Here is a 12,224-nt window from a genome sequence, read left to right as displayed (position 1 = left end):
TGTATGGATATACCATTGCCATTCTCTGTCTATTTTCTTCCAGCTGTAGTTTCGTCTCCAGGGTTTCTCGTTCAGCCTTGATTTTCAACTCATAGAGATCACGCTCATGGTGCTGCTGCTTGGCCTGCAGTGTCAAAGTTCATACATAAATACAGAATAATTACAGTGAGGTAGTGAGTCACTGAAATCTAAAGAGGCTAAAAGTGCTTGTCATGCAAATGTAAATTATGCAACTAATTCATTAAATCAAACTCTCATATGAAAAAGAAGAGGATATTTCTGAACATTTACATTTGGAATATTATAGCACTACCCCTATTTGACTTCACTGTTACTATGATTAATGCAGTAATATAAACAACTGTGAGTAGTATAGTATGAGTTAAAAAAACAATACATGTCACTCCTTTACCTTGAGCATTTGTGCCAAGGATGCACTCTCCTGCTGAGCCATGGACACACTTATGTACCTCTCCATGTCGTCCAGCTGTCGAACTGATTCTTCAACAGACTCCAGGTACTGGAGCTCAGCTGCCACACGCTGCTGCAGAACAGCAGGTGAATATTGTAGTTCACCTAAGAGAAAACGACAGATAGTTACAAACAGATTTGTTTGCTACAGTCAGATGTGTTGAACATTTGACGAGCTGCATCATGGCACTGCTAAAAATGTTTTATTTACCTGTGGTCCTCCTCTCTTCTCTATCACCGAAAGCTGTGGTGCCAGTGTTCATATGATCTGAGGCACATCTGACAGGTTCACTGGGTGAGTCTGTTCCTGGAGGAGAACCAGTGACTGGAGAGCCCAGAGGAGACGCGTGTTTGGGCGTAATGACTGAAGACTTCTTTCCATCATGCCCAAAACTAGAAATGCAGTGAAAATGCAATGAAATGTTACTCATCACTGTGGTTTCAAGACCAAACCACATAAGATAACATAAAGGGTGTCTGAGTTTATTATCAAGCTGATGAGTTCCACTTTAAGTTGAATACATCAGAGGGGAAATCTTGTGCTTTGCATGAGAAGAATGAAATATGATAAGATTTGCATTAATATGTGAAAAAAGTAGCTGAATGGAACACTATTATTAGCAAAAACTATTTTTTTTTAGAAAATGCATAGTTGCATAACTTTGCAAGCTCGACAGACTTTGGATTCACTATAGTAAACAGTCGGGTAAGTTGACCAAATGATAAAGAAAGAGGAGGCTCTGCTATCCTTCAGATTTGCTGAGGCAGGTTAAACCTGCTGTGCGAGGCCCAGACTATGAATGGTTATATTGTACTGCTGAGAGGTGATTGAAGCCAAAATGATGTCTGAAGAGCTCAGGATATACTTTCCTTTCCCATGAAGGACAGTAGACAGTAGTGTCTTTCTTCTCCAATAATAACACTTTGACTACCGCAACTACTACGGCTAATAATAATAATACTACAACATTACAATAGGCTCAACCATAAAATAATTAGCAGTAATGTGCACAGAAACAGATATACTTTGCCAAAAACAACAACACAAAAGACAAACTACAAAACTCACTGACACCTTGCACAAATGGTGCTAAGAGTGTACTCCTATCTGTATGTCTAGCCAAGGCCCCACATGCTCCACAGGATGGCAGGAATTTGCCACCTGGGCTCCAGCATACCATTAACAGGCTCAAATGGTAATATTGGGCACTGAGATTAAAAGGAAAAAAAAAACTCTCCTTTCATATGGCAGCAGGTCCAAGCTGCAGTGAAGCTGGCTGACCTGACCAAACACTCTACTGGCCCTCAAAACAAAATAAGCTCTGTTTTCTGTTTTGGGTCAAATTGCAACCTCCTCCTCTTGCTGAGCAGTGCATGGCTGCTTAAACCTGCAAGTCCTCAACAGAACAGCCAGCCACAAGGGCAATTTGGATTGGCAGTCTCAACATGGGTTCTGTTAATTCAGTTTAGAAATTGGTCATGCCCTGATAAATTACAGTTACATTACATTAAATTAAAAAGGTTTTACTAACCCAGACTGGAAAAGCAACAACTGTAATTACCCAATGGTTAAGATATTTCAAAGAGAATTGAACATACCTTCTCACATTAAGTGTGAAAGAAGTGGCTTGTTCATCTCACTACCATTATTATTGCCAGATAAATAAGTTATGTTAACAGACAATGTGATCAATTAAATAAACATTATTTGGAAATACACAAATGGACAGCATGGATAGTATTCCTTAGAACACTGGCTGCTCCACCAAATTTCTCACAAATAAATGTCCTTAAGGAAAGGAATTGGAAATGCCAGTGACAACTGAATGAGTGGGTAATTTAAACGTATGGACGCACCGCAACAACTCTGACATGACTGTATATATGGTTCAGTTTGACACCCAGGCTATGCTCAGAATGAAACCTTGCAATAACTCAATTAAATAACCCTAACTGGGACATGTGGTTTCCAAGGATTATTACCTTTGGAGAGAATGACCCAAAGGTTCTCCTGAAGAGTCACTGGAGTGGACTCTCTTGGGCTTGCTGTGGGCAGAGCCTTTATCTGAGCCTCTTTCTCTGGAGTCAGAGGACAATATTTCTGACAAGGGTGAGCAAGGGCTCCTCTGCTCTTCCACTAGGGTGGCATCACTCTGGTCTGATGTTGTACCTGTAGAGGAATCAAGTTATATTATGTGCAGCAGAAAGACTTATAACTTTAGAAAAATAACAAACAGACAGTTTCCTCCATTTCTTATAATTAAAAATCAATGTCAAACAAATTATGATAAGACAGTGACTCTCACCTATTTTTCTGAAAGAGTGCTGAGAGAGGGGTGAAGAGGCAGGTGCCGAACCAGAGGAAAGATGTGGTGAGTGAACCGATGAGTGAAAGGATGAATGGTGGGATTTGATGCCTCCTGTGCTTTTCTCATAAGGAGACCTCCGCATCAGTTCCTCAAAGTGACTGTTCACGCTGACAGAGAAGGCAAAAAAAGCGTGATCCAATTACATTTAGGATTGTTGATATAATGCAAAAAAAATCAAACACACAGAATCAGTGCATCGTATGTTGCACTCTTAAAGTCAGAGAACTATTGAATACAAAGGGAAAAAAAAGAATGAATGTGCTTCTGGCCTGTGTAACATGAATGCCACCTAGTGTTCATTTACAAAAACACACTATAATGTGCAAATATTTCCTTTTACCTAGGTGACTTGGACCCTCTCTTTAATTGGCTGGTACTTCTGCTGCTTTGTGGTGACACAAAGTCATCTTCATAGGAGGCTGCATCTCCAAGGGCATTTCCAGAGTGCAAAGATTGGGCAGCTGGAGAGTTCCTCCCTCTCACTACAGGACAAGATTGAAACAAAACACACAGGGCACATTTAAGATACTGTTTGTCTGTATTGTAAGTATTGCTGTTATTAATACCACTATATGACAAACAATTCTGTGTAGTTCCTACAGCTGCAATGGGATGCTTATCAAAAAGATACAAATGTAATTATTATAATAATAAATACAAATGATTATAATAGTTCCTTCACAACTAACAATTTTTCTTTCTCGGGTCTCTGAAGGGAAAGGTATGGCAAGTGAACTAACCTTTATCAGGGCCATGAAGGTTCTTGGTGAAAATGTTGATTACACTTAAAGGGCTTCCTTTGTTCAGCTCTTCCCATGCCGTATTACTGCTGTCGTGCTGAGCATACGGGGCGCTGAGAGGTGAGCACCTTGCTGCTTCCCTCTGAAACTCAGACAGCCGCTGGTAATCCCTTCTTTGACCGGCACAGTAGTCCACTCCCTCCAAGCCATCAGCTGGTTTATATATATGGTTTCCGGATGGGTGAGCAGGGCTTGTTTCATCCTCTGAAAAACTCCCTTCACTCAGTATAGGACCCTCACTGATAGAACCAGCACTTGAGTCATGGAGATCTGGCTGATTCTCTACATTGTCATACCCTCTCCTCTGGATCCTTTTATCCATTGTTTCTACCTTTTCCAAGCCATTGACCAACTTCCCTCTTTCTTGTATATAACTGTTGAGAATTGGCCCCGTCATTTCACCATATGTTGTTTTTGGATGGGTCAAACTGATATGCATATTCTTCTTTTCTTTCTGTTCCCTGACAGTATGCAGGTTGCCTACTCCTGGAAGAGTTGGACTATGATATGAACTATGACCCGTGCTAGTCAAAATTCTCTGGATACTTGATGCCACTTCATTATTTTCTATGGCAGTTGTATCTTCCCAACATCTGTCATCAAAATTGGCCCGAGAAGGCCGAGGAGCCAAAACAGTATCAATGTCGACTGAAGTTGTTGCACCGTAGTTGATCCCTTCTCCCTCTATCTTCCTTGCCTCACTCTCTATACGACTGGAGAGAGATGCAGCTGTGGCCTTGAGGGCCTCGATTCGGGATATCTTAGAATGTGACTGGTTGCTTGGTGCTGTAGCTGGTCGCTGGGTGTGCCTGAAGTTCTCTGCGGCCACTGCTTGCTCAAACCTCAGAAGCTGAGAGAGGAGATGGTCACCAACAGGAGCTAGCATATGGCTGTTGGGTGCAGTTGTAGGGCGAAAGGCAGGGCTCAGATGATCGGGCTGAAGCACAGAGTCCACTCCAACATCCAAATCATTCCTGCAAAACGTGGGAACAATTGAGAGGGTTGAAGGACAAAACAAGCAGAATAAGAAGTAAACTCGAGGACTTTGATATAGTATTCACATCAAGTTTGCAGACTAGATATATACAGCAAATCTGCATGCATCATAAAATCAGCTTTTCCTTGACATTTGAGGATGCATTCCAGAAAAAAACATCATGCAATATCCTTAAAAGGCAGCTGATTAGTTTACTGTAGATGTATCTACTTAACTGTTAACAGTAAAGAGCATAATGATAATTTCTAGAACATCATGACAGTTTATGGCTCCTGGGGCATTTGCAATGGGTATTCATAAACAACATCTCGGAACAATCAGTTACTGTATTTGATAGTCCGGTGACTCCACACTTTCCCAAGAAATAAATGAACGTGCAAATGGTCTGTATTTCTGTACCACTCTAAGCTGCTTTACACTACAGTTTTACCATTCACCCCATTCTCTCACATTTTCATACGGTGTATCTATGTGCAACGCATTTTCTTTCACACATCTTCCATACTCATTCACACGCTACCAACACATCTATCTGGAGCAACAAGTGTCTTGGGAAATAAGTGTCTTGCCCAAGGACACATCAGCTTCTAGACTAACCAAGCTAGGAATAGAACCCACAACCTACCAGTTGAAAGACAACTAACTCCATCATTGAGCTACCATTGCCCCATTTCTTACTGTACCTTATCTAAGTTGAGTTGGTTATCATCTTTTGAACAAAACAAGCACCTTTGCAGTGTGTACCTGGATGGTGGAGGAAGCTGTTCATTAAAAGACTGATCGCTGCTCGAGGGGCTTTGTGGTGCATCTAGTCTTTTGTTCTCTTTGTCCGACTCTCCAGAGGGCTGGTACACTGGTCTCTGTGGAAAAACACATTAACAAACCTGCTCAAAATGTTTTCTTCATTCAATAATTTCACTTGATAATCATTCTACTTTCATATAGCTTCCATATATTAATGTCTTACATACCATTTGACTAAAATTAGTGGAAAAGGGAGTCTGTGTAGCCTCCACGCCCAACTGGGCCTCCTCCAGTAGCAGTTTGTTGTAGGTTTCCTGTAGTCGCTTTTGTACAGGAGCCACTGGTGCCTCGTTGGGAATGGCCACTGTTCTTGCAACTTCTCTTTGCTTCCTGTAGAGCTCCTGCAGTCTCTGGTTTCTCCTCTCCGTCTCCTCCCTCACTGACCTCTTCTCATCTGCTTGACGCCTCTTTCTCTCTTCTTGTTGCCGGGAAATATATTGGCGAATGGCATCTGCATCGTAGGTTCGCTTTTTGTGACCAGGATCAGGCATGTTAGTAGGTTCTGACTGGTGTGCAGTTGGACTGGCACTGCGATGTCTTGAGGAGCTACCTGTGGCAACAGAAGTTGCCCAAGCAGACATTGGAGTCCTTGTCCTTGACCCCTCTACCCCTCTCCCCCTCCTACCACTGCTCCCACCGTGGGACCTTTGCCGGGCCCTCTCCTCCTTGTCTACCACTTTACACTCCATCTGAAGGTCATCAAGTATCCCCTGAATGTCAGCTGACAAATGGTCTCTGCTCACACCTCCTGGTGCCTTATCCTGAGCTGCAGTCAAATGGGTAGATGTGGTGGGGGAGTGGCCATTTGATTGCTCCCTAAAACCACTACGAGACCTTTCCGTGCTGTTAGGGCGAGATCGTCTGCTTGATTTTGAGCGGGGGTCTGACCTGGAACGGTGATGGAAAGCTGGTGGATATACACAAAGTTAAGATGGTATAGCTGGTTAATGGAAATCAATTTATAATGAAAAAACAAACACATAGTGTAACAAATGATGGTGCTAAACAGCTTTAGCTTTAGTCCTAAAAGAGAAAACCATATAAAAACACTTTAATTATTTGTATTTTACTATGAATATGTGTTTGAGAAAATGTATATTACATATACTTCACTCATCATCAATGAGGTCTAACAGCAAATAAGAGAGAAAAATGAAAACAACAACATAAAGCTAAACAGTTCCTAATCCAAACACATTTTTAGAGCATGCCTGTTGTAAGCCTCCTTGCATCTCCCTGCTCAACTCTGCAATTACAGTCTGTACTGTGGGCCACTCTGGAAATCAGGCCATATCTAATTGTGCATCCAACAAGAACAACCAGTCAATCTCTATTCCTTCCGGTCAATGGTTCTCAGTTCAAATTAAGCTACAGCAGTAGGTACAGTAAGTGTGCTTTTGAGTATAGCAGCAGCTACAGACTCTTAATTTATTGATGTCAAATTGTGAGTCTCTGGAAATGCAAACCGCTAAAAAAACCTCATGCACCAAATTGCAGACTGGTGCAGACTGCATGACCAGACTACCACAATAAAGTAGTAGATGTGTCTGCATTTACATGGGTGTTACTGGAGCTGATAAAAAACAGTGTCATTTGGCACTGGAGTGAATGCTGTGAATGTGATAATCATTGCAGACAAATGTGGGATTTCTGACCATTGGAAAAGGAGTTAAAGAAACTGAAATATTTTACAGGTAACTCACCACCTGCAGAAATGTATGTGTAATAATAACTACAAAACAGGTGTCAGTGAAACACAATAAGCCTTGAAACTAAGGAGAAGCTATATAAAAGCTAATGTACAAATCTGAATGTGTTTCTACACTACACAGAGTTTATATAATGTAGAGTCTGAGTTGAAAAACAAATCACCTTTGCAGCATGACCTTTTTATTTCTTTCTACTGCAAGAAGACCATTAGACAAATGAGTACAGCTGAGATAAAAGTATTATGGGTAAGCTTGGTTGCCAGAGCATATCATAACATTATAAATATTACAAAAAATACAAAAAATACAAATATAAGACAGAGATATTATAGATATAGTGGTAAGTTTATAAGGATAAGGAAAAGAGATAAGTTACGGTCTTTATATCCTACCTGTTTTGCTTGGACCGTCAGGTGGATTGGACCTGACCTCTTCCCTGGGCAGCTTAGGAACTGGGCCAAGGACCATCTTTACCAGCTTCTGTCCATCCCGCCACGATGCAGGGTTGATCACTGCAAGGAGTAAGTGAAAAGCTCTGCACTTCAGTATAAGCCATCCTGACTTAAAGGAACATAATTGTATTTGTTGGCATGTAATACAGATTTGACATTCAAACAATAAAGCAAATTTCATTGCACATTCAATAAAACATAAATATGGGAGTAGGAAGAGATTCAAAGAAAGCATTTGATTGACGAAGTGAACAACTGTAGTTAAGACAAACTTGAACATCAAAATGTCTTTCTTTTCTAAGTTGGTGAAGTTGCTGTGTGGGTGTGGTTATTTAAACAAAGGAACTTCAATTTACCCACATGCCTTCAGGGAGGGTTTTCCTACTTTTTTATTATTTGCTTTCAATTCACACAACTTCCCTGAAGCACAGTTTCTACAGCACTTTTCACTGTGACTAAATTATAAATTATACCGAGGGGCACTTCCTGGAAATGAAGCTGCCTAACACCTAACACAGCAGCTGTTTGTACAGGGTCGATGAGCCAACTGATCCTGGCCACAGATTTCAAATGGCTATTTATAGCACTGTGCCAGCAAAAAAACAGACAAGCCAAACCCAAGAAGCAACATAAAAGTTGGAACAGAGTAAAAAACACCTACAATGGAGGAGATACGACCTATCTTGGTTTAGGTTTGATTGGGATAACGTCACCATGTTTACATCATCATAAACCTCACATAGCCACATGTTTGTTTTCCAGGTTCACGTGGACGGAGAGGTCAATTTAGCTGGTGATCATGTTTACATGTGCATCTTTGGAGGAATCTTTGTGAATGAGGAGAGGGTTGTTTACTCAGCTGTCATGGGTTATCAGTATGCAGCTACAAGTTTTCTCTGTGATCAGCCAATAGCATACAGACACCCACAATCAGCATGTCATACATATTGGACATTTATTCAGGGATAAACACACAGTCTTAACACAGGCTCAACGGTCACCAGTTACTCTTGTTCATGTTATTGCTAAAATAAAAAACTGAATTTGACAAATATAACAAAGCTGGTGGTGCCCCAAGATTTTAGCACAGTACTATATATCTGCAGCATATCACAAAAAACATATTTTTAGACTATATGATAGACTGACAGACAAGATAGTTTAGTTAGGGGTCACAAACTTTAAAACAGAAAAGCCAGTTGAGAAAATCTCCTCGAAGTGGTTCAACAATAGAACCCCTATTGTTGGTTTAAAGGTGTATTCATGGACTCACAAGAAATCCTGCCAGACACCCCTATATGCTTAGCATCCCTACTGTCACTAATTAAAAATAGATCAGTGGGTGGACTGGCCTTCACACACATCATTATACCTGGTTTTGCATTGAGGTCTGAGACGACGGCAGCTTTGTGGACCTTCCTGACTGGCTTGGGGGGCCTCCTCTCTTTGGACCCGTCTACTCTCTGTTCCTTCTGTTGTTGATCTCTCGATCTGGTGATCTCTGTGTATATACAGAATATGCAGAGAATAAGCCACAAAGCAAGACTAAATAACAGTGTAATTAATAAATAATAATTAAAAAAATATATATATATATTCTGCCAGAAAACAAGGCATGTAAAAATCATGCTAAAAAAAAATCAAGTAAGTGTTAGAGAATAGATATTTGACAATAAGAAAAATATATAAAATATACGATTACACAAATTTTTGTGCTTACCAGCAAACTGTTGTGACAGGTCTCTGTATATTTCTCTGCTAAGGTTATGAAACTCCTCTTCCTTCCAAACTTTCCCATCTGGTGTCCGAATCTTTGTCTCAGTGCTGTTAAAACCTGACAACAACAGGAGTGAAGATTCAATATACAGCATTCTACTAGCTACAAATATGCGGTTCTTTCCCAAACTACAAAGTCATTTAAAATATAATTTTTCAGACAACTTATAAAAAATGTAAGTGTGGAAAATTGTATCATGTAAACATACCTCTATAATTAGGTGCAGGTGGTGCAGGTGCTACTTTTCGAATCTTGGCTGTGGGCATATTGCTGGTACCAGAGTTGTTATTTCCAACACTTGCCATGATAGGCCACTCTTGGAAACCCAGGAGCTTCTCTCTCTCTGCAGCCTCCTCCAAATGCTGCCTTTGCCTTCGAATTCGCTCTTTGAGCTTCTCCAGTTTATCATCTGGCTGATGTCGCTTTAGGTTCTCCAACCGCTGGGAGGCAGAGCCAGGGCTGGAGGAGGGTGTGCTCTGCCCTCGGGGTGTGATGCCTTGGGCTAGAGCTGGACATGGTCCAGAATCTTGGCTGTCCATACCAAGTTGTGCTTTGTAAGTGCTATCCTCATCAGCCCCCTCTCTCCCAGGGCCTCTTACACCTGTGAGAGGTGTCTGGTTTCCAGTAGTCTTAAAGGTGTCCAGGGGTGGCAGATCATTGAGGTAGCGAACTGCTGTGCTCTCCAGAGCAGAGGATTGTGTGCTGTTCATGTCCCTGTCTGTTTGCTTGTCCCTGGTGTCTCTCTGATAGACCAGGTGGCTGAGCAGAGGATCCGAGGATGAGTATGAAGACCCTGGTACAGACTGCAGGCTGTGGGACCCCTGCTGAGACGATGGACGTGGTGGAGGGGTGGCCTCTCTGGACACAAACCAGATTACATTGGATCAGGAGGAGGGTCAAGATTTACTCTTTAATTAGTGAGTGTTCAGAGGAACACATTTATACATGGAATAGGAAAATACCAATTCTCTCAGAATGTTTTTGGATTATTTGTATTATCATGATTATAATTTTGAAGAATAATAAAAGAATAATATTGCCAAAGTTTCGCTTAATATTACACCATAAAAAAAGATAATAAGAGTAGATATTTTATATTCTAATCTGTTCATAGGATAGTCACTTGATTTTCAATTACTCACCAGGTGACAAAAAGCTTTGCAGTCGTACTAAATAAAACACTGGAGACTTGAGCTTTTCAAGTATCTGTAAGCTAATCAGCTAAGTCATTCAGAGCTGTCAAGAACATATGGCCCTTGAATAGAAGTCCTGAAAATCAAAGGGTGTTGGTGACTGGCAGTTATTTAGGTGAAAGACCACTTGTATCGTCACATTTACACAAACAGACACACAGACGCAATAAACACACACACAGACGCAACAATTTCAATGACATCACAGACGAGTTGGGCAATAAAGAGCATCTTATTTAGTTTTTACCGTGGGGAACACATCAGAATTTCTAAAAGTATACAATTCATTCTACCATTAAGAATTCTGACACCAATAACCTAATAGTCACAATAATGCTCAATGTCAGGTGGGATTGGCTCCACTTCCCACTGAATCGCCAAAAGAATTAGTGGTAGATCACGAATAAATGGAGGATAATAATATAAACAAGCATACAAGCTTTACGCAGTGTTTTGGTAGAACATTTTGGGCTACAGACAATACAGAGATTCAGTCCTGGGCATGATAACCAATCCCAAAACAGCAATCCACCGAGAGAAATGTAGTTGTTAAAGTAAAATTTATACCTGTATGAGGTGAGTGGTTCCCTGAACTCCACGGTATTGATCCTGTAGACATTACTGTCCTGTGTAGTATTTCGCAATGGGCTACGTGAGCTGCTTTTTTCTGGACTCCACTGACTTCGCCCCCTGCGCTTTGCAGACCTTTCATTGTCAGCTTGTTGGCCACCTGAAGACAGAAAGTGATATTGAAAGTGATATACAATATAACTTTTCATAATGGCATTGTGCAAAATGTAGCTTTAAACTTTAGAATAACTCACCTTTGCGGTACACCATCCTGGACGATTTCTCCTTGGGGGGATACATGACTGAGTCCAGAAGAACCCCTGTCCCCGGAACTGCTTCTCGATGGTTTTCTATATGCCGCAACTACAGAAGAACCACATCAAATCTCTTGGGTTATGCGAAAATGACAGGAAGTCATCTTCATCATGATTAGATATTGCAAACCGTATAGTCACTTCTTTGAAATTCTTTTGTCAAACCGTTGTTCTGCAGAACATCCATACTTACAGCAGCTTTGGACTGAGCCAAACTTTTCCATGCAGCCGTCAGGTCTGAGAGAGAAAAGAGAATTTAAACTAACTTTAACATATAAGAGAGAGAAAGTGAGGGAGAGCCCTTCGCTGTATGAAAGCCAGTATGGTGCATCTTCATTATGAATTTAAAATTAAGTGATTTGTACTGAGAACAAACACGACTGTAAATAAGCATTTTTGTACATACCTGTGCCAATATTGTTATCAGTAAGCTGCTGAGCAGAACTTTTAAGAGACACCTCGGTCCTCTTACTGCTGCTCATCTCTCCCATCCACCTGTAATCAAGATTAAACAAGCAAATAATTAAAAACAACTGAGCAAACACACATGGAGGACAAAAACTCTTTTAAGGGATGTTCCTGTGTATAATTACAATGAATACCATAAGCACATTCAGAAATAAGTCACATAAAAATAAAGTTAACTGAAACCAAAATGAGGAAACACAAGCATTTCCAGACATGAAATTGGCGTGGGTAGAGACACAGGTGTAAGACACAAACAAAATGACAACATTAAGGTCTTCAATTCCTACCCAACGTGTGAAC

General features: G+C 40.8%; 1 protein-coding gene across 1 annotated transcript in view; it reads right to left on the bottom strand.

Moving 5' to 3' along the window:
- cep350 (centrosomal protein 350) overlaps nucleotides 1–12,224 on the bottom strand; it is a 31,349-nt gene that overhangs the window by 16,193 nt on the left and 2,932 nt on the right. Inside the window, exons 2-18 of the mRNA XM_083887921.1 lie at nucleotides 11,863–11,951; nucleotides 11,650–11,693; nucleotides 11,397–11,505; nucleotides 11,140–11,302; nucleotides 9,588–10,237; nucleotides 9,323–9,436; nucleotides 8,975–9,103; nucleotides 7,543–7,662; nucleotides 5,609–6,348; nucleotides 5,382–5,497; nucleotides 3,581–4,614; nucleotides 3,181–3,322; nucleotides 2,778–2,947; nucleotides 2,455–2,641; nucleotides 683–864; nucleotides 413–576; nucleotides 14–124 (exon numbers count right to left, since the gene is read on the bottom strand). Coding sequence (XP_083744047.1) covers nucleotides 14–124; nucleotides 413–576; nucleotides 683–864; nucleotides 2,455–2,641; nucleotides 2,778–2,947; nucleotides 3,181–3,322; nucleotides 3,581–4,614; nucleotides 5,382–5,497; nucleotides 5,609–6,348; nucleotides 7,543–7,662; nucleotides 8,975–9,103; nucleotides 9,323–9,436; nucleotides 9,588–10,237; nucleotides 11,140–11,302; nucleotides 11,397–11,505; nucleotides 11,650–11,693; nucleotides 11,863–11,947 — 4,260 coding nt within the window. The 5' untranslated portion in view covers nucleotides 11,948–11,951. The remainder of the gene's footprint in view (nucleotides 1–13; nucleotides 125–412; nucleotides 577–682; nucleotides 865–2,454; nucleotides 2,642–2,777; nucleotides 2,948–3,180; nucleotides 3,323–3,580; nucleotides 4,615–5,381; nucleotides 5,498–5,608; nucleotides 6,349–7,542; nucleotides 7,663–8,974; nucleotides 9,104–9,322; nucleotides 9,437–9,587; nucleotides 10,238–11,139; nucleotides 11,303–11,396; nucleotides 11,506–11,649; nucleotides 11,694–11,862; nucleotides 11,952–12,224) is intronic.

Source organism: Microchirus variegatus (genome assembly GCF_963457635.1).
Source record: "Microchirus variegatus genome assembly, chromosome: 4".
NCBI classification, from domain to species: domain Eukaryota; kingdom Metazoa; phylum Chordata; class Actinopteri; order Pleuronectiformes; family Soleidae; genus Microchirus; species Microchirus variegatus.
The sequence above is the reverse complement of the archived record's forward strand: the minus strand, read 5'-3'. Positions and strand labels throughout refer to the sequence as shown.